This window comes from Pleurodeles waltl, chromosome 4_1 (assembly GCF_031143425.1).
Source record: "Pleurodeles waltl isolate 20211129_DDA chromosome 4_1, aPleWal1.hap1.20221129, whole genome shotgun sequence".
Classification (NCBI taxonomy): domain Eukaryota; kingdom Metazoa; phylum Chordata; class Amphibia; order Caudata; family Salamandridae; genus Pleurodeles; species Pleurodeles waltl.
The window spans coordinates 484,361,253-484,384,350 of record NC_090442.1 but is presented as its reverse complement, the minus strand read 5'-3'; the positions used below and the strand labels follow the sequence as shown (position 1 = coordinate 484,384,350).

At 42.7% G+C, this 23,098-nt stretch overlaps 1 protein-coding gene across 2 annotated transcripts in view; it reads right to left on the bottom strand.

Annotated features, from left to right (window-relative positions):
* Positions 1-940: 940 nt before the first annotated feature.
* The window catches only part of PPP1R12A (protein phosphatase 1 regulatory subunit 12A), a 1,050,482-nt gene continuing 1,028,324 nt past the window's right edge, over positions 941-23,098 (bottom strand). For both annotated transcript variants that reach the window (XM_069228775.1, XM_069228774.1), the window contains one exon: positions 941-3,050. In XM_069228775.1, coding sequence (XP_069084876.1) covers positions 2,964-3,050 — 87 coding nt within the window. In that variant the 3' untranslated portion in view covers positions 941-2,963. The remainder of the gene's footprint in view (positions 3,051-23,098) is intronic.

Genomic DNA, 23,098 nt, shown 5'->3' with positions numbered 1-23,098 from the left:
ATGGAAGTGGCACTTCCGTGAAGACACGGGCCACTGAACAGATTGTTCTGTTGGACTTGATGTGCCCTAATTCTCTGAGGTGTAGGCGACCCTGCAATAGATCGAGGACATGTGGCAACTCTTTTACAAATCAGTTGCGTTGGGCCTGCTCTAGAACGCTCTCCTCTTGGCTGTACTATCTTCCTAGTGCTCCGAGATGAAAATCCCACTCTCTCACCATGGTTCAGAGTTCTTGAGAGAACATGTGAGATTTCAGTGCACTGAGGAGAACCAGGAGCCCTCAAAGTGGAAGTTACCTAAATGGCTTTTGCCTACTCTACACAGTTGCTGATCAACAGCGGATCTTGATGAAATCAGTCATGCACTAGAGGTTGTCATTTCCTCCATAACAGAAGGACTGTTATTTGCTTCTGTAACTGCATCACTGGAGCTGGCAGCTGAGTCAAAACCCTGAGTCATTGGGGTCTTAGATAATTAGTCTGTAATTGTTTACCACGGTGTGCTTTTGTGCTTCTTTCTCTGCAGGGCCTGTCCACTGCCAGAGTTTCGTTTGCAGTGATGGTACCAAAGTGTGGGTGGCAAAGAGTTGCATTCCATCTCTATGTACACATTAGTGGATATTTCTGACTCCTGCATAGTCATAGGTTTCAGTTCATTGAAACAAAGAAAAATATATAACTACTTCTAATTCACAAACTCTGCACTTTTAAGTGTCTTGTGTTTCACAATGAAGAGGGGCATTGAAAGCTGTTGCTGGCGCCTATTAAGACTTTGACAGAAACATAGGCCAAATATCAGAACGGTGGCACAAACAACCAGAACTTTTCTCACTTTTGAGCATGTGCAGGCAAATAAGCTCATAGGAAATCGACTGACTGGGACATACATTTCAACAACCTTATAAATCTTAAACTCAATAACTCCATAAGATATCAGTAAATCTTCACACATTTAATATAGTTTTATTCATTTTATTTGTATACGTCAAAATACATTTTTCCCCAAAGTAATGAATGGGTTTTGCAGCTTGTTTCATGTCAATAGAAGGTCTGCTCTGTACTACCAATAAAATCAACATAGCACAGTAGCTTTTTTTCTGTTTAGATATAAAGAATAAATAACCTAAATAAAAAAATCTAAAACATTAGAATGTATTTAATAAATCTTCACAGGCATCCAAGTGTTACCATATATAATTCATAACAATCCACTGCCTCTCAAGAGAGTTTAACACAGCCATTCACATACATCAATTTCCTGCATATGCCATGCTAGCATATGCCAAAGTGCGCTTGCTCTCTTCTCAGATCCACTTATCATACAGAACAATTGCTACGAAACTACACCCTACACTATCCTTGTACCTTTAAAATTAATAGTCCTGAGCTTGGTAGTAAGAGTATGACCTTATGCTGTCAAAAACAATTGACAAGAAATTGGACAGGGGATCCAGATTAACAAAACAAAGTAGGCAGTAGATCACAATGACCTTCTAAATAAGAGGGTACAAATTCACATTTAATATAGTGTACAATATATAATGAATAATACAATAGTTAACACAAGCTTTACAATTTACAATTTATTTTAAATGGCTGACCTGTTCAGTGGTTTTAAATGACAGTCTAGAACGTGCCAAAAAGATGCTGTAGTTTGCATGGTTTATAGAGCAAATATAAAAGCTGTTTCTAACAAAAACAATCTTCACTTACATTTTACATATATATATATATATATTCTTTTCAAAAGGCCACTGAAATGTATAAAATGATTCGACATGGTGTCAAATTCGATGCCTCGCGATATAGCAACACCCAGTGCATATAAATGTATGTGAGCAGAATGAGTTAAGATTTAAAATAAAAGTAACATCACTTTGGCTAGGGCAAAGACCGCATTCTTAAAACTGAAATGTTAGTAGATATGGTTATGCTTGTTCTGCAGTATCGTGAAAACAAAAAAAAAAAGACCGTATTGTGCATTTTTTTCCTACGAAGCACGGCTCCATAAAATGTACAGGATGTAAGTTTTTCATACCATAAAACTAGTAAACCTTGTCAAAATACTATTCCGAATAACTTAACCAGCTGTAACAGACATTTGCAGTGTGCAAATATTCGAGCATGCCACGTGGTAATCTCCAAACAATACCAGAGCATATATTTAGTTTTAAATATACACAGAATAACAGTACCTGTTAAAATGATTGCGAAAGTTATGCTTTAACATCTTATACTACAAACCTTTAATAAAAGTTACCAAAAAGAATGCAGGACTTCTAAAATATCTTTAGTTCCAAATAATTTTAAATAATTTTGCAATGAAGAAAAATGCATATTGCACAAATATTGAAATCACTTGTGTACAAAATCTCAGTTCCAGCTGACAGTCACCTATGATAGCTATATAATAATGCGTTTGTAGATAGATGTGTTTGCAAACGTGGACACGATGGGAACATATTTCAGGAGCCAGGATTTTTTTGCAACTGGTTAGCAGAAATAGGTTTTCCAAAATGACGAGCTGATGAAGGAAGAATAAAGGAGGAAACCACTGGAAGATGTGGCACATGAATGACGCGTCTTGAAAAACGGTCTTCTGTGATTACTGAAACCTTTTCTCCGATGCAAAAGTCTTTATGTAGTATGTACAACTAAGGCTTACAGGTTAAATATTTGAGGCGGCTGTGGCCTTGAACACTTTCCTCATTTGCTGTAACTGTAAACAAGTTTTCTCAGTCATTTTGTCAACTCAGTAGGTGCGTTTTTACATAAAAACGTGATTTTGATACAAAAAAAGCAAAAATAAAAATAAAACCAAAACGTCGGAAGAGGGGGTTTTGGCGGAAAATATGCAAAATGACTATCGACAAGGATTTTCACTAAGATTTTAGTGACTGCCAAAACATGGTCCACTGGCGTTAACTTATGTGCAATTCCATTACTTGCTCCTGCCAAAACCTCTTATTTGGAAAGTTTACTTATAACTCTTATCAATGCCCCATTTTCATCTTTTAGTCTCTGGTTGTCGGCCTTTAGATCTGGTAACATCTGTTAAAAAGAAGGAAATTATTAACTTTGCGAAATTAATCCTGCTTTAAACACAACTCTGCTGGTAGTCAAGTGCATGTTATGATACACCATATACACATCTTGATCCAAGTAACTTACTGAATGACACTTAGAATCTAAATCAGATATTTGTAATATTCTCATGTTTGCCTTCACAGACAATACAACAGTAAACTGCATCTTCTCTTGCTTCTTATCTTCCAAACACTCTTAATATTTTTAAACACCCATATCACAAAGAGAGAGAACAAGCATGCGGTTTTAATTTGTGTTAAGACTGTTTACCGTAGATTTGACAACATTTAATATTAAACAAATCAGTGAAAAAAAAAAAAAATACAAGTAAGAAAAGTGATCAGAGTGCCTTGCTGAAGAACGAAACATGAAGCCCATGAAATACCCACTATTAAAACGATATAGATATATTTATATATATATAAATATATCTATGGAAAATGTCACTTACCCAGTAGATGTCTGTTCGTGGCATGTAATCCTGAAGGTTCACATGCTTTGCATAAGTCCGCCATCTAGTGTTGGGCTCGGAGTGTTACAAGTTGTTTTTCTTCTAAGAAGCTTTTTCGAGTCACGAGATCGGGGAGTCCTCCTCTCGGTGATAGTGCGCATGGACATCGAGTCCTTTGTTAGATTATTTTCCCACAGGAGGGTGAAGTAAAGAGTGCCGATATATATGGAAAATGTCACTTACCCAGTGTACATCTGTTCGTGACATGTTCCGCTGCAGATTCATATGCTATGCATAGTCCTGCCATCTAGTGTTGGGCTTGGAGTGTTACAAGTTATTTTTCTTCGAAGAAGTGTTTGAGTCACGGAATCGAGTGACTCCTCTTCGGCTCCATTGCGCATGGACATCGAGTCCTTTGTTAGATTATTTTCCCACAGGAGGGTGAAGTAAAGAGTGTCGATATATATGGAAAATGTCACTTACCCAGTGTACATCTGTTCGAGACATGTTCCGCTGCAGATTCATATGCTATGCATAGTCCTGCCATCTAGTGTTGGGCTCGGAGTGTTACAAGTTATTTTTCTTCGAAGAAGTGTTTGAGTCACGGAATCGAGTGACTCCTCTTCGGCTCCATTGCGCATGGGCATCGACTCCATGTTAGATTGTTTTCCCGCAGAGGGTAAGGTAGGAGTGATAGAGTATAAAGAAAAAATATGCCCATGCAAATGGAATAGAGATATATATATACATATGTACAAATGAATGTTTTAACTTAAACGGCTACAGGCTCCCGAGGAGGCGGGAGGGTGCATGTGAATCTGCAGCAGAACATGCCACGAACAGATGTACACTGGTTAAGTGACATTTTCCGTTCAATGGCATGTGTAGCTGCAGATATACATGCTATGCATAGACTACAAAGCGGTTTTGCCTCCCATAAGCGGTGGTCAGCCTGTAGGAGTTGAATGTTTTGAAATAGTGTTCTTAGTACAGCCTGTCCTACTGTGGCTTGTTGTGTTGCTAACACATCTACACAGTAATGCTTGGTAAATGTGTGGGGTGTTGACCAAGTTGCTGCTTTACAGATTTCTGTCATTGGTATATTTCCTAAAAATGCCATTTTTGCCCCTTTTTTCCTGGTGGAATGTGCTTTTGGTGTTACTAATAGCTGGCTTTTAGGTAACATGTTTGGATGCTTTTTACTATCCATCTAGCTACTCCTTGTTTTGAGATAGGATTACCAGTATGTGGTTTCTGGAATGCCACAAATAATTGTTTGGTTTTCCTAAATGATTTAGTTCTATCAATGTAATACATTACAGCTCTTTTAATGTCCAATGTATGCAGCACTCTTTCTGCTACAGAGTCTGGCTGTGGGAATAAGACTGGGAGTTCCACTGTTTGATATGAAATGGTGATATCACCTTTGGTAGAAATTTTGGGTTTGTCCGAAGTACGACTTTATGTTTGTGTACTTGTATGAAGGGTTGTTCAATAGTGAAATCTTGGATTTCACCAACTCTCCTTAATGAAGTAATTGCAACTAGGAATGCACCTTTCCATGTTAGGTATTGAATCTGACATGAATGCATAGGTTCAAATGGTGGACCCATGAGTCGCGTGAGTACAATATTTAGATTCCACAAAGTCACTGGGGGTGTTCTTGGTGGTATGATGTGTTTTAGCCCTTCCATGAAGGCTTTGATAATAGGGACTCTAAATAGAGAGGTGTGTTGTATATTTTTCAAATATGCTGAAATAGCAGTGAGACGTATTTTGATGGACGAGAAGGCTAAATTTGCTTTTTGCAGATGAAGCAAGTACCCTACAATGTCTTGTAATGATGCTGAAAGAGGGGCAATCTGTTTAGATTGACAGTAAAACACAAACCTTTTCCATTTGTTTGCATAACACTGCCTGGTAGTGGGTTTTCTAGCTTGTTTAATTACTTCCATCAACTCTGATGGAAGATGTAGATATTCAAACTCTAAGACTTCAGGAGGCAAATTGCTAGATTGAGTATTGCTGGATCTGGATGCCTGATCAGTTGTCTGTTTTGTGTTAACAGATCTGGTCTGTTGGGGAGTTTGATGTGTGGTACTACTGACAGATCTAACAGTGTTGTGTACAAGGGTTGTCGTGCCCACATTGGTGCTATAAGTATGATTTTGAGTTTGTTTTGACAGTTTGTTGACTAGAAATGGAATGAGCGGGAGAGGGGGGAAAAGCGCAAGCAAATATACCTGACCAGTTGATCCGTAGAGCATTGCCATTGGATAGAGGGTGTGGGAACCTGGATGCGAAGTTTTGGCATTTTGTGTTTTCGCTGATGGCGAATAGGTCTATGTCTGGCGTTCCCCAGTGATTAAAGTATGGCTGAAGCACTTGGGGATGAATTTCCCACTTGTGTGTTTGTTGATGATCTTGGCTGAGAACATCTGCCAATTGGTTGTGTATCCCTGGAATGTATTGTGCTATTAGGTGAATGTTGTTTTGTATTGCCCAATGCCAAATCTTTTGTGCTAGAAGGGACAGTTGCGATGAGTGGGCCACGCCATGTTTGTTTAGGTAATACATTGTAGTCATATTGTCTGTTTTGATCAGAATGTGTTTGTGAACGAGAAGCGATTGAAAGGCTTTGAGTGCTAAGAATACGGCTAGCAATTTGAGGTGATTTATGTGAAGTTGTTTGTTTTTGGTGTCCCATTGTCCTTGAATGTTGTGATTGTTGAGGTGTGCTCCCCATCCAATCATTGATGCATCTGTTGTAAGTGTGGTTTGACACACAGGGTCTTGAAATGCCCGCCCTTTGTTTACATTTGTGGAATTCCACCACTGAAGTGATATGAGTGTTTGGCGGTCTATCGACACTAGATCTTGAAGTTGACCGTGTGCCTGTGATCATTGTTTTGCAAGGCACTGTCGTAAGGGTCGCATGTTTAATCTTGCATTTGGGACAATGGTGATGCATGATGCCATCATGTCCAACAGTTTCATTACAAATTTGACTGTGTACTGTTGGTTTGACTGAATTTGTGCTAATACATTGTGGAATGTCCTTTGTGGACTTGGGCTTGCAAGTGCTGTTTGCGTATTTATTGTGGCTCCTAAATACTGTTGAATTTGCGCAGGTTGCAAATGGTATTTTTGGTAGTTTATAGAGAACCCTGGAGTGTGCAGGGTTTGTATTACATAATGTGTATTGTTTTGACACTGTGTATGACTGTTGGATTTTATTAGCCAATGGTCCAGATATGGAAAGACATGGATGTGTTGTCTTCTTGGGTAGGCTGCAACTACCGCAAGGCATTTTGTAAATACTCTGGGAGCTGTTGTTATCCCGAAGGGTAACACTTTGAACTGGTAATGTTTTCCCCGCATTACAAACCTGAGATATTTTCTGTGTGCTGGATGGATGGGTATATGAAAATACGCATCCTTGAGGTCTAATGTTGCCATGAAACCTTGATGTTGTACCAGTGGGACTACACCCTGTAGTGTTACCATGTGAAAGTGTTCTGATAGGATGTAAAGATTCAGAGTTCTGAGTTCTATTATTGGTCTCAAGGTTCCATCTTTTTTGGGAATAAGGAAGTACAGGGAGTAAACCCCTGTTCCTATCTGATCTTGTGGTACAAGCTCTATGGCTTGTTTGAGTAATAGTGACTGTACTTCTTCTTGCAACATGGAGATGTGTTGGGAGGAAAGTTTGTGTGGTTTTGGAGGTATATCTGGGGGAATTTGTCCCAATTCTATGCAGTAACCATTGCGGATAATAGACAATACCCAGCTGTCTGTTGTAATGGGTGACCACTTTTTGTGGAATGTTTGCAGTCTTCCTCCCACAGGTGAAGTGTGATGAGGGGAGAGGTGGAGAGTGTCACTGTTTTCGCTGCAAGGCTTGTTTTGCTGGCTGATATTTTCCCCTACCTCTGGGGAATTGGCCTTTATAAGTTCCTCTAAACCTACCTCGTCAGTATTGAGGCTGGTAAGATGATTTGGTTTGTGAGGTGGATGCCTCAGGTGTTTGTGCTCTAAAACCACCTGTGTATTGAGGTTACCGAAATTAACATCTGTATTGGGTAGTATACAGAGCACCCTTGGCTTTGGCAGTGTCTGAATCTTTCTTCATCTTTTCAATGGCCACATCAACTTCAGGGCCAAAAAGCTGTTTCTCATTGAGTGGCATATGAAGGACAGCCTGCTGGATTTCAGGCTTAAACCCCAACGACCGAAGCCATGCATGTCTCCGAATGGTAACAGCAGTATTGATTGTCCTAGCTGCTGTGTCTGCTGAGCCTAGGGCTGATCTAATCTGGTTGTTAGTAATAGCCTGCCCTTCTTCGACTATTTGCTGTGCCCTCTTTTGATGGTCTTTGGGGAGATGCTGGATGATATATTTTCATCTCATCGCAGTGGGCCCTGTCATACCTAGCCAATAGTGCTTGGGAGTTGGCTATTCTCCATTGATTGGCTGCTTGCGATACTACTCTTTTGCCAGCAGCATCGAATTTCCTGCTCTCCTTGTCCGGTGGTGGTGCATCACCAGATGACTGAGAGTTGGCCCTTTTCCTTGCTGCACGCACAACTACAGAATCAGGAGGCAGTTGTTGAGTAATGAATGCCGGATCAGAGGGAGGTGGTTTATATTTTTTCTCTACTCTGGGAGTGAGGATCCTGGCCTTGACTGGCTCTTGAAATATTTGATGTGCGTGCTTTAACATGCCTGGAAGCATGGGAAGGGACTGGTAAGTAGTGTGAGTGGAAGATAATGTATTAAAGAGAAAATCATCCTCAAAAGGCTCAGTGTGCATGGCGACATTGTGGTATGATGCCACCCTAGCCAGAACTTGAGTGTGTCCAGTTCTATCTTCTGGTGGTGATGGTTTGGAAGGATAGCAGTCTGGGCTGTATTCCGAAATGGGATCTGGATCATAGAGATCCCATGGATCGACATTGTACTGTTGTGAGTCTACAGAATGTACAGGAGACTGTGCAGGTGTAGGAGTAATAGGTGGAGAGACAAGCAGGTGAAGCGAATGAGCAGGAGACTGATGAGGTGAAAATTGTGGAGGTGGAGATTTTTGCTTAGGCCTTGGCACTTTAGCTGGTGGCTGATCAGTGTCCAATTGTCCTTGAAAGGCTAGCTTCCTCTTAGTCTTCAGAGGAGGTGCAGTTATAATCTTGCCAGTGTCTTTATGAATATGAATTCTGGCCTGCCTTTCATCAATGTCCTCCATTTGTGTGAGTTCCTCTGAAAATAAGTTGTTTCGAAAGTCCATGCTCCTCTGTGTAGCTGGGTCTTTTCGGCTCCGAAGCCGTTTTTTTCTGGATCGAAAGGCCGGGAGTGGTTGTTGGCCTCGGCTCCGAAAGCGATTTTCGAGGCTTCGACTCAATGGGTCGGTGTTTGCCTGTTTCGGAGCCAGTGCTTCGGCTCGAGTCTGAAGGCTTCGGTGGCGTGGCCTTTCTCGGTGCCGAAGTTGTTGCTTGGTCACCGGAGGTCTTTTTGTGGGTTGAGCCATGGCCTTCTGGCAGTGGCGTTCCCGTGGCCTTATGTTTGGGCTTGGATTAGACAGGGGCAGGCGTACTCATGTGCTGTCCTGCCGTGACCGGTCTGTCCTCCTCCGACTCCTGCTCGGAACCGGACCCTCGGACGGAGACTGCGGTGTGCATAATCTCCTCTTCCTCCACGTCGAGATATTCAGTGCTTCTCGACACCATTTCCAACCTTCACACTCTTCTGTCTTGTAGAGTCTTCTTCGAGCGCAAGGATCTGCAGGCCTTACAAGTATCCTCTTGATGGTCTGGAGATAGACAGAGATTACAGACGAGATGCTGGTCTGTATATGGGAACTTGGCGTGGCACCGAGGACAGAAGCAAAATGGGGTCCGTTCCATGAGGCTTCCACTCGGTTGGCCCAACTAGGCCCGAGTTGGGAGCGGGTGCCCCGAAGGGCGAGTAAAGAAGTTGGATCTGCCAGTACCGAAGTGTCGATGAGAGATGATACGCGATTGAAACAATACTGACGAATTAGAGAGTTTATAGAACTTTTCCGACTCGAACTACCGGAGCAAAAAGAAACACGTCCGAACACGATGGCAGAAAGAAAACAACCTAACATGGAGTCGATGCCCATGCGCAATGGAGCCGAAGAGGAGTCACCACTCGATCCCGTGACTCGAAAACACTTCTTCGAAGAAAAATAACTTGTAACACTCCGAGCCCAACACTAGATGGCAGGACTATGCATAGCATGTGTATCTGCAGCAACACATGCCATCGAACATATACATATATATATATATGTATATATATATATATATATGGAGAGAGAGAGAGAGAGAGAGAGAGAGAGAGAGAGAAAAAAGAATATGTCCATGCAATGTATATACACATTTACATAAATAAAGTACCACAACGGCTACAGGCTTCCAGGGAGGAGGGAAAGCGCATGCGAATCTGCAGCACTACATACTACGAACAGATGTCTACTGCGTAAGTAACATTTTCCGTTCTATGGCACGTGCAGCTGCAGATACACATGCTTTGCATAGACTGAAAAGCAGACCCCTCCCAAAATAAGTGGTGCCTGCAGGAGTTGGAGTAGTTTGAAATAGTGTTTTAAGCACTGCTTGTCCAACATTTGCTTGTTGGTGAGGTAAAACATCCACACAGTAGTGTTTAGTAAATGTGTGTGGTGTGGACCATTTGGGTGCTTTACAGTTATCTGCCATTTGTATATTACCTAAGAATGCCATTGAAGCTTCTTTCTTTCTAGTAGAACGTGCTTTAGGAGTTACTAATAACTGTCTTTTAGCTTGAAGATAACAAGTTTGAATACACTTCACTATACATCTGGCTAATCCTTGTTTTGAAATAGGATTGCACTTACAAGGTTGTTGAAAAGCCACAAAGAGTGGTTTAGATTTTCTGAAATGCTTTGTTCTGTCTACATAATACATGGGAGCTCTTTTAACATCAAGGGTGTGAAGAGCAATTGAAACTGGCTGTGAGAAAAGCACTGGCAATTCCGCTGACTGATTGATGTGAAATGGTGAAACTGCTTTAGGTAGGAATTTTGCATTTGTCCTAAGTACTATTTTATTTTTGTGAATTTGGAAAAAAGGTTCTTCTAAAGTAAATGCCTGAATTTCACTAACTCTCTTGCTGCTAGTAAAGCAACCTTTCATGACAGTAGTTGGAGAGTGCAAGGAGTGCACGAACGCATGGGTTCAAATAGTGGACCCATAAGCCTTGTGTGTATGATGTTAAGATTTAAGGCAGGAGCTGGTGGAGCTCTAGGTGGAACAATTCTTTTAAGGCCATCCATAAAAGCTTTTATAACAGGAATCCTAAACAGAGAAGTATGATGTCTCTTTTGGAGGTAAACACCTATTGCTGTTAAATGAATTTTAATAAAAGAATATGCAAGATTTGCTTTCGAAATGTAGCAGATAGACAATATGTTGTACTGATGCTTTAAGTGGATTAATGTTTTTGGGTTGGCAGTAATGTAAAAAAATGTTTCCATTTAGCTGCATAACACTGTCTCGTTGTAGGTTTGCATCCTTCCTTTAGAATATCCATACACTTAGATGGAAGCTGCAGATATCCAAATTCTATGACCTCAAGAGCCAAATCGCCAGGTTGAGCATATTGGGATTGGGATGCCTGATTTGACCTTTGCGGTGAGTTAATAGGTCTGGTCTGTTTGGAAGCGTGTGATGTGGTAACACAGACAGACCCAACAGTGTTGTGTAGCAATGTTGACGTGCCCACGTGGGTGCTACGAGTATCATAGTGAGGAAGGTGTGACGGATCTTGATGATCAGAAATTTAGTTAGTGGGAGGGGGGGAAAAAGTGTAAACAAATATCCATGACCAATTGATCCATAGAGCATTGCCCTAGGATTGAGGGTGTGGGTACCGGGATGCGAAGTTTGGATATTTTGAGTTTTCGCTTGTGGAATACTTTGGAAGTATTGTTGAGTCACCTGTCCATTTGTGTATTTGTTGCTGCGTCCTGCTTAAGAGGGCAGCTAGTTGGTTGTGTATCCCTGGGATATATTCTGCTAGAAGTTGAATGTGACTGTAAATTGACCCTTTCCAAATTGTTTGTGCTGAAAGGGACAATTGTGATGAGTGTGTCCCTCCCCTGTTTTTGCACATAATACATTTTGGTCATGTTGTCTGTCCTTTTTAACACTGTTTCATGTATGATCAATGGTTGGAAAGCTTTGACTGCTAGGAACACTGCTAGCAATTCCAAATTGTTTATGTGATAAGTTTGTTGAATCGAGTTCCATTTACCTTGTATGGTAAGATTGCTAAGATGGGCTCCCCAACCTATCACTGATGCATCGGTTGCAATTATGGTCTGTGGCACAGGGTTCTGAAATGGCCACCCATTTAATAAGTTGATGTGATTCCACCATTGCAGAGAGTAGAAAGTTTGGCGGTCCAGCACTAGATTGTGAAGTTGACCCTGTGCTTGAGACCATTGTTGCGAGAGAGACTGTTGAGGCGGGCTCATGTTTAATCGTGCTCTGGGTACTATTGCTATGCATGATGCCATCATTCCCAAGAGTTTCATGATGAATCTCACTGTGCAACTGTGACTGTATTGTAATTGGGGTATGAGATTGTGGAAAGCTGAATTCTCAGTGGGTTTGGGTATGCTAATGCTGATTGAGTGTTCAGAATTGCTCCTAGATACGGCTGTATTTGTGCTGGCTGCAGATGAGATTTTTGGTAATTGATTGTGAATCCTAGGTTGTGTAGGAAGTCCACTGTGTACTGTTGACAGGTTTGAATGGTGCTGGCTTTTATGAGCAAGCCGTCCAGATAGGGAAAGACATGTATATGTTGCCTTCTGAGGTATGCTGCGACCACTGCTAGGCACTTGGTGAATACCCTTGTTGGTGGTGTAACTCCAAAGGGTTGTACTTTGAACTGGTAGTGTTTGTCTGCTATCACAAATCTTAGAAATTTGCGATGTGCTGGATGTATACGAATGTGGAAGTAAGCATATTTTAAATCTAATGCTGTCATGTAGTCTTGTTTTTGTAGCAGGAGAATTATGTCCTGTAGAGCGACCATGTGGAACTGCTCTGACGGAATGTATTGATTCAGGGGTCTGAGATCAAAGATTGGTCTGAGAGTACCATCCTTGTTCGGTATGAGGAAGTATAGTGAATATACTCCTGATCTTTGTTGGGCTATAGTTATCATCTCTATGGCACCCTTAAAGTAGAAGTGATTGTACCTCTATTTTTTATAAATTTAGATGTTTCAGATAAAGTCTGTGCGAGCGAAGGGGGAATGTTTGGTTGAGCAGAGAGGAGTTCTAGGCAATAACCATGTTGGATAATTGATCACACCCATTGATCTGTTATAATGTTGTGCCATTGGTGATAGACATTTTTCAGTCTTCCTCCAACAGGAGATGTAGGCTCTGTGGGGATGTGTAAAATGTCACTGTGTGGTTGAGATGAAGGAACCTCTTGGGATGCTTGATTTACCTCTACCTTTAAAGTTATTTCCTATGTAAGAGCATCTGAAAGAGCCTCTGTTGTAAAAAAAAAAAAAAAAAAAAAAAAAAAAGAAACACAGTGGCCCTTGTTTCTGTTGGGATGTGGACAGCTCTGAGGTTGATGTTTTAAAGCCACCTATAAACTGGGGCCTACAAAAAGTTCCAGAGTAGAGGTAGTGCAAAGGCATCCTGTATCAAGAGTCTTTCAGCTTTTCTACAATGATATCTACTTCTGGGCCAAATAGGTGTTGCTTATCAAAAGGCATATTTAACACTGCCTGTTGTATTTCTGGTTTGAACCCTGAAGTTCTTTACCCTGCCTGACTTCTAATAATCACACTGGTATTGATACCCCCTGCATCTTCTGCAGATCTAATTTGATTATTAGAGATAGCCTGCCCCTCAGTTACTATCTGCTGTGCCCGATTCTGGTGTTCTGGTGAAAGATACTGTAAAAACTCTTCCATCTCATCCAAATGAGCTCTGTCACATCTTGTCAACAGTGCTTGAGAATTTGCAACTGCAGTGATTAGCAGCTTGAGTTGCTACCCTTTTCCCAGCTGCATCAAATTTACGACTCACCTTGTCTGGGGGAGGAGCAGGCCCCTGTGGATAGGCTATTTGCCATTTTCCTTGCCGCACGGACTACTATAGAGTCAGGTGGTAATTGGGCCCTAATAAAAAGTGGATCTTAAGGTGCAGGTTTATGCTTTTTGTCTACCATTGGTATGATGATTTACGACTCTTTCAAAATGTCCTCTGCATGTTTAAGCATGCCTGGAAGCATAGGCAGACATTGATACTCTTTGTGAGTAGATGTTAATGTATTAAATAAGAAGCCTTCCTCAATGGGATCTGTATGCAACAGCACATTCTGATATGCAGCTGCCCTAGCTATCACCTTATTGTATGCAGTGGTATCTTCAGGTAGAGATGGCCCAGCAGGGTAAAAATTAGGATCATTAGAAGGAATGGGATCTAAATCATCTAATTCAAATGGATCTATATCCTGATGAGTATCATCTAAATCATCACCATGTGTTGATATAGGGGATTATGGGAACAATTGTGTAGGTGAAGGTGGTGGATTATCTAGTGGTGGAGAAGCAGGAAGTAAAGGAGAATGTGGTGGCGAAGGCCGTTGTAGTGCCTTTGGTTTCTCCTTTTGCTTAAATATTTTAACAGGTGGAGGCCCAGCTTCCACAGTCTCTTGGAAAGTCAATTTTCTCTGTTGTAGGAGGAGACGACGCAATAAATCTTCCTGTGTCCTTATGGATATGGATTTTGCACTGTTTCGCCTTATGGGCCTTATTTCAGACAACACCTCAGTAATTGGAGCATATTTTCCACCTACAGGTTGCCCCTCCAAAACTTTGGAAACCAAATGTTTTAGTCCGGCCGAAAATGTCAGCTCAGAAATCAATGGCTGTTCTGATGTTCGGCTCGATTCCGAAACAGGTATGGCATGCTGTTTGGTCGGCGCCAAATGCACATTGGTATTCAGTTCCGGTGCCGAACTCAAGGGTTGGCCATCCAACTGTTTTTCGGGTCCGACCATGGATGGCAAGTAGTGGTGGTGGTGGTGGTGAGGGGGGGGGGGAGCACCTAAAACAGGTGCTGAAGTCTTTTTGGTTGCTTTTGGTGGATGAGAATGGGCTGATGTACTCACGTACTGCACGCTGGGATGGAAAGGCTGTCACCATCAGAATCTCAGCCATCTCTTCTTGAGTGTGTTCTTCTCCGAAGATGTCAGGCATTTGTTCTGATGACTTGGACACCATCTCCAACAGACATGCTCTTTGATCCCTAAGAGTGTTCTTCAAACAGAAGGATCAACATGCTTCACAGCTTTCTTCTCTGTGATCCGGAGAAAGACAGATTGTACACAGAGTGTTTATCGGTGTATGGAAACTTGGCATGACACCGAGGGCAAAAGCAAAACTTAGTCAGTTCCATCACTCTGAACATCATTTGACAACCACGAGTCAAAGTAGGCCCAAGAAGTGCATGGTCGCCCAAAAAGGGCGTTTAATTGACCCAGACGATTACAATTGGATTACATGTAATTTGGAAAAACACGATCGAGAACTATACCTACATTTTTATAGAAAAGAAGAGAAGTTCAGGTAGTACCAAACCGAGATCTACCAGAGCGAGAGGAAACACGTCCGAACCAGACAGCAGAAAGAAAACAATCTAACAAAGGACTTGATGCCCATGTGCACTATCACCGAAGGAGTCGTCACTCGATCTTTTGACTCAAAAACCTTCTGTTGGAAAATGGGTTATTGGTAGGGCAGGTAGGTACCTACACCTAGCAACAAGCCACAAACCTCCACAAAAGTACAGTTAGGTCTCAGTAAATTAAACCCAGCTCTACCCTTGGTAGCATGGCATCGAGCGTCAAGGCTTAACTTAGGAGACAAAGTGTAAAGCATTCAAATATCACAAAACAGTAATTAAATAAAACACAGGAAACAGTTTAAAAATCCAAAACCAATTTATAAAAATAGCTTATATTTTTATCTTTAAAATGACACAAAAACGATTAAAATCGGTTCAGGGGAACCGGAGATATGAATTTTTAAAGTATTATTATTTTCTAGCGCTTAGAAACAAAAAGCGCCAATCGGGTCATCTGGTTGCACCAGGACCGGGGCAAAGTCAAACTTTCAGGCCGACCGCGATGGAGCCCTGCTCGGCTACAAGTCGCGGGAGGCCTCGGTTAAAAAGTTACCTTCTGACTTAGTCTTTATTTTGAAGTTTTTCTTCACCGGGACGAACCTGCCAGTTGGATCCGACCTCCTGGAGCCCTTGTCCGGATACGCGAAGTCGGTTTCCTCGGTGGTGATTTTTACCTTCGGACTTAGTCGTTTTTTCGAGATGAAAATCCTTCGACCGGGGTAAACCTGGATCTTGATCCGACGTCCGTGGAGCCCTTCTCGGATACGATGGCTGGAAGGTCCCGGTCAACTTTTTACGTTCGGACTTAGTCTCTTTTTTGGATGTTTTTCTTTACCGGGACGAACCACGAAGTCAGGCCGGGTCGCGGTTGAGGCAAGCCGGCTAGAATTTCCGCGTCGGGTCGGTCACTTTATGGAGCTTTTTTCCAAAATTTCTCCAATCTTTTCCAAACTTCTGGGGCTTCACCCAGATGTTCTTTTAAGGTTCTTTTGGGGTCCACAGCTCACCCCAAGGGTCCAGAAGTTCTGTGATGGTCCTTGGGAAGTGCGGACTTCAACTCCCAGAATGCACCTGGCGCAAACTCCTTTTTGGCCACTGGACAGTGGTCAGCTGGTCACTTTTTCAGGAGTTGGTGCAGGGGACTCTGGTTAGCAATTTTTCACCTGTAGCAAACAGTCCCTCCTTGAACCAGTGGAAGCCAGGCAAAGTCCTTCTTGTGGTGAAGCCCAAGTGTGCAGCTGGTGCAGTCTTTCTGAGTGCAGGTTCCAGGTGCAGGCCAGGGGTCCAGCAGGGCAGTCCTTCTTCTCCTTGTAGTTCTTTCTTCTTGAAATTTGGTGGGGATCTGAGGCGTGGGTGCAGGTCTGCCAGTTTTATCCTTGCTCCTGGGTGAAAAGCAGGGGGGCCCTGGTTCTCCAATCAGGGACAGGGTCGTCCCCCTGTGATGACCACTTCCTGGGAAGTGTGGCAAAAATCCATCCCAGAAGGCAACAGTCTCTAAAAATCCAAAATGGATGAATCTGATTTTTGGAGGAAAGATCTGGCTGAGCCCACCCACTGGTGTGGCTAAAAATCATAAACACACCCCTCTCCTGCCCTCTCCTAATCTAATCAAGGGGGCACCTAGCTGTCTGGGGTTGCAGGATGTGGGGGTGTTGCTGGGTGCTCCAGATGTCCTTCTCTGCCTTTGAAGACCAGTTTGGCAGCCCTCCCCCTTCCTGCCTCACCATCTGCTGAGGGGAGATTCTCTCCCCCAAGCACATTCCTTTGTGTGAAGTCAGGCCACTTCACACCTCATTAAAGTAGCCTGGCAGAAGCTGCTGCAGGCTGGCCAATCAGAGCACAGCAGCAAAAACAATGCAGAGCTGAAATTGGCAACTTTTTAGGTAAAGTCTAAACTTTTTACCTGCACTAGTTATATTAAATCCAACAACTGGAAGTTGGGGGATTTATTATAACAATCAATTTGATACCAAATTCTTGGTATGTAACATTTAAGGGGACTTTAAAATTTAAAATAAAGTCTGCCCATTCTAGCCTATGAAGGCCATTTACTTCAATGAGGGAAAAACGAATTTGGCTGTTTTTACCTCACCAGGGCTTATAAATCTATTTTTATAAAGTCCCTGCTTATAGTTACATGGCACCCAGCCCTAGGGGCACATAGGGCACACCTTAGGGGTGACTTATATGTAAAAATAAGGTAGTTGAAGACTTTGGAAGTACCTTTAATTCCAAAGTCGAATTTGCATATAACTTTAATTTAAATGCAGCCAGCAAGGCAGGCTTGCTTTTAAAATGACACTGGGCACCTCAGCAATGCACCTAGGTGTGCACCACCTATGCTGTGGTCCCTAAACCTACATGCCCTACTATATACTAGGGACTTATAGGTAGGTTAACTTAGCCAATTATAATTAGCCTAATTTGCATATCCATTTTACACAGAGCACAGGCCCTGGGACTGGTTAGCAGTACCCAGGGCACCATCAGAGTCAGGAAAACACCAGCATAAAGTGGAAAATGGGGGCAAAAAGTTAGGGGGCCTCTGCAATCAGCCCCAGTTTCTCACACCTTCTTTGAAGAAAAACAACTTGTAACACTCCGAGCCCAACCCTAGATGGCGAAGACTTATGCAAAGCATGTGTATCTGCAGCTACACACACACATATATATGTAGGTGTATATATATTTATGTGTGTGTGTGTGTGTGTGTGTGTGTGTGTGTGTGTGTGTGTGTGTGTATGTGTATATATATATATATATATATATATATATATATATGGAAAATGTCACTTACCCAGTGTGCATCTGTTCGTGGCATGTAGTGCTGCAGATTCACATGCTATCATGCTATGCATAATCAGGCCATCTAGTGTTGGGCTTGGATTGTTACAAGTTGTTTTTCTTCGAAGAAGTCTTTTTTCGAGTCAGAGGATCGAATGACTCCTCCTTTCGGTGATAGTGTGCATGGGCATCGACTCCTTTGTTAGACTGCTTTCCCGCAAAAGGGTGTAGGAGGGAGTGTTAAGAGTGAAAGAATATAAATGTACAAGGAAATTTTGTAAGTAGATAGGATGTCCATGTAAATGTAAAAAAATACATATATATGTACAAATAAATACTACAACTACAGGGTTCCGGGGAGAAGGAAGGGTGCATGTGAATCTGCAACACTACATGCCACGAACAGATGTACACTGAGTAAGTGACATTTTCCATTCAGTGGCATGTGTAGCTGCAGATACACATGCTATGCATTGACTAAAAAGCAGTCCTTCTCCCAAAACAGCGGTGGCTAGCCTGGAGGAGTTGAAGTAGTTTGAAATAAAGTTTTAAGTACAGCTTGACCAACATTGGCCTGTTTTGAAAATACATCCACACAATAATGTTTAGTAAATGTATGTGGAGTGGACCATGTGGCAGCTTTACATCTGTCTGCCATTGGTATGTTACCTAGAAACACCATGGAAGCACCTTTTTTCCTAGTGGAATGTGCCATAGGTGTTATTAAACGTTGTCTTTTTGCTTTAATGTAACATGTTTGGATGCATTTAACAATCCGCCTAGCTAATCCTTGTTTAGAGATAGGATTTCCTTTACGTGGTTGATGAAAAGCAAAGAAAAGCAGTTTAGTTTTCCTAAAAAGTTTTTTTCTATCAACGTAGTACATTAGAGCTCTTTTAAGGTCAAGAATATGAAGAGTTCTTTCAGCAGTTGAGTCTGGCTGTGGGAGGAAGACTGGAAATTCCACGGTTTGGTTAATGTGAAAAGGAGAAACTACTTTTGGCAAAAAAATGTGATTAGTCCTAAGTACTACTATATGTTTGTGTACTTGGAAAAAATGTTCCTCCAGAGTGAATGCTTGTATTTCACTAACTCGTCTTAATGAAGTAATTGCTACTAAGAAAGCAACTTTCCAAGTCAGAAATTGAATATCACATGAATGCATGGGCTCAAATGGTGGTCCCATTAATCTTGTGAGTACAATATTTATATTCCAAGCAGGAACTGGTGGGGTTCTTGGTGGAATAATACATTTAAGTCCTTCCATAAAGGCTTTAATAACAGGAACTCTAATGAGAGAAATATGTTGTATAGTTTGTAAGTATGCTGATTTAGAAGTAAGATGAATTTTAATAGAAGAGAAAGCTAAATTTGCTTTTTGTAAATAAAGCAGGTAGAATACAATATCCTGTATTGATGCTTTAAGTGGGTCTATATTTTCAGGTTGACAGTAGTAAACAAAACGTTTCCACTTGTTAGCATAGCATTGCCTCGTTGTAGGTTTGCATGCCTGTTTTAGAACTTCCATACATTCTAACAGAAGTTGAAAGTATCCAAATTCAATGACTTCAGGAGCCAAATCGCTAAATTGAGAACACTGGGATTGGGATGCCTGATTTGACCTTTGTTGTGTTAACAAATCCGGTCTGTTTGGAAGTTTACGATGAGGTACTACTGACAGATCTAGGAGTGCTGTGTACCAATGTTGCCCTGCCCACACGGGGGCTATGAGTATCATAGTAAGAGAGGTGTGACAGTTTGTTGACCAGAAATGGAATTTGCGGGAGAGGGGGAAAAGCGTAAGCAACTATCCCTGACCAGTTGATCCATAGAGCATTGCCCTTGGACATAGGGTGTGGGTGTCTGAATGTGAAGTTTTGGCATTTAGCGTTTTTGCTTGTTGCAAATAGGTCTATTTCTGGTGTTCCCCACATTTGAAAGTACTGCTGAAGTACCTGAGAGTGAATCTCCCATTCGTGCATCTATTGCTGTGTCTTGCTTAGCAAGTCCGTTAGCTGATTGTGTATCCCCCTGGGATGTATTCCGCTAGCAAGCAAATGTGATTGTGAATTGCCCATTTCCAAATTGTTTGGGCTAGAAGGGAGAGTTGAGATGAATGTGTTCCTCCTTGTTTGTTCACATAATACATTTTTGTCATATTGTCTGTTTTTCTCAAGACAGTTTTGTGTTGGAGAAGGGGTTGAAAAGCTTTTAGGGCAAGGAACACAGCTAACAATTCTAAATGATTTATGTGATAAGTTATCTGTATTGAATTCCATTCCCCTTGTATGGTAAGGTTGTTGAAGTGAGCGTCCCAACCTGCATCATTGATGCATCCGTTGTTATTGTGGTCTGAGGCACAGGGTTCTGAAATGACCGCCCCTTTATTAAATTGTTGTGATTCCACCATTGAAGAGATTTGTGTGTTTGGCGGTCTAACAACACTAGATCCTGCAATTGACCTTGTGCTCGAGACCATTGCTGTGAGAGGCACTGTTGTAGTGTTCTCATGTTTAATCTTGCCTGCGGTACTATTACTATGCAGGATGCCATCATTCCCAATAGTTTAATGATAAACCTTACAGTGTAATGTTGATTTGGCTGTATTTGTGATATGAGATTTTGAAAAGCTTGTATCCTTTGTGTATATGGATAAGCTAAGGCTTTCTTGGTATTGAGAATAGCACCTAGGTAAGGTTGAACCTGTGCTGGTTTAAGATGAGATTTTTGGTAATTGATTTTGAACCCCAATGTGTGTAGGGTTTCTATTGTGTATTGAGTGTGTTGCTGACATTATATAATATTGCTTGATTTTATTCGCCAGTCATCTAGATAAGGAAAGACATGTACGTGTTATCTTCTTGGGTAAGCTGCTACTACTGCTAGACATTTTGTGAAAACCCTTGGAGCTGTTATGCCGAATGGATGAACTTTGAATTGGTAGTGGTTTACTGCTATTACAAACCTTAGGTATTTTCGATGAGCTGGATGTATGGGGATAAGAAAATATGCATCTTTGAGATCCAATGCAGTCACTGTAGGAAAGTAACATCTTGCCTTGAATGTTACCCCCATATTTCACTGTATATATGTTGTTTTAGTCTATGTGTCACTGGGACCCTGCCAGGCAGGGCCCCAGCACTCATAAGTATGTGTTCCCTGTGTGATGCCTAACTGTCTCACTGAGGCTCTGCTAACCAGAACCTCAGTGGTTATGCTCTCTCTGCTTTCCAAATTTGTCACTAACAGGCTAGTGACTAAATTTACCAATTCACATTGGCATACTGGAACACCCATATAATTCCCTAGTATATGGTACTGAGGTACCCAGGGTATTGGGGTTCCAGGAGATCCCTATGGGCTGCAGCATTTCTTTTGCCACCCATAGGGAGCTCTGACAATTCTTACACAGGCATGTCAGTGCAGCCTGAGTGAAATAACGTCCACGTTAATTCACAGCCATTTACCACTGCACTTAAGTAACTTATAAGTCACCTATATGTCTAACCTTCACCTGGTGAAGGTTGGGTGCAAAGTTACTTAGTGTGTGGGTACCCTGGCACTAGCCAAGGTGCCCCCACATCGTTCAGGGCAAATTCCCCCGACTTTGTGAGTGCGGGGACACCATTACACGCGTGCACTGTACATAGTTCACTACCTATGTACAGCGTCACAATGGTAACTCCGAACATGGCCATGTAACAGGTTTAAGATCATGGAATTGTCACCACAATGCCATTCTGTCATTGGGGGGACAATTCCATGATCCCCCCCCCCCCCGGGTCTCTAGCACAGAACCCGGGTACTGCCAAACTGCCTTTCCGAGGTCTCCACTGCAGCTGCTGCCAACTCCTCAGACAGGTGTCTGCCCTCCTGGGGTCCAGGCAGCCCTGGCCCAGGAAGGCAGAACAAAGGACTTCCTCTGGGAGAGGGTGTAACACCCTCTCCCTTTGGAAATAGGTGTGAGGGCTGGGGAGGAGTAGCCTCCCCCAGCCTCTGGAAATGCTTTGATGGGCACAGATGGTGCCCATCTCTGCATAAGCCAGTCTACACCGGTTCAGGGATTCCCCAGCCCTGCTCTGGTGCGAAACTGGACAAAGGAAAGGAGGGGAATGACCACTCCCCTGACCTGCACCTCCCAGGGGAGGTGCCCAGAGCTCCTCCAGTGTGTCCCAGACCTCTGCCATCTTGGAAACAGAGGTGTTTGTGGCACACTGGACTGCTCAGAGTGGCCAGTGCCAGCAGGTGACGTCAGAGGCTCCTTCTGATAGGCTCTTACCTCGCTTGGTAGCCAATCCTCCTTCCTAGGTAGCCAAACCTCCTCTTCTGGCTATTTAGGGTCTCTGCTTTGGGGATCTCACCAGATAACGAATGCAAGAGCTCATCAGAGTTCCTCTGCATCTCCCTCTTCACCTTCTGCCAAAGGATCGACCGCTGACTGCTCAAGACGCCTGCAAAACCGCAACCAAGTAGCAAGACGACTACTAGCAACCTTGTATCGCTTCATCCTGCAGGCTTTCTCGACTGTTTCCCAGTGGTGCATGCTCTGGGGGTAGCCTGCCTCCTCTCTGCACCAGGAGCTCTGAAGAAATCTCCCGTGGGTCGACGGAATCTTCCCCCTGCAACCGCAGGCACCAAAAGACTGCATCACTGGTCCTCTGTGTCCCCTCTCAGCACGACGAGCGTGGTCCCTGGAACTCAGCAACTCTGCCCAAGTGACTCCCACAGTCCAGTGACTCTTCAGTCCAAGTTTGGTGGAGGTAAGTCCTTGCCTCACCACACTAGACTGCATTGCTGGGTACCGCGTGATTTGCAGCTGCTCCGGCTCCTGTGCACACTTCCAGGATTTCCTTTGTGCACAGCCAAGCCTGGGTCCCCGACACTCTAACCTGCAGTGCACAATCTTATGAGTTGTCCTCCGGCGTCGTGGGACTCCCTTTTGTGACTTCGCGTGGACTTTGGTTCACTCTTCTTCCAAGTGCCTGTTCAGGTACTTCTGCGGGTGCTGCCTGCTTCTGTGAGGGCTTCCTGACCTGCTGGGCGCACCCTCTGTCTCCTCC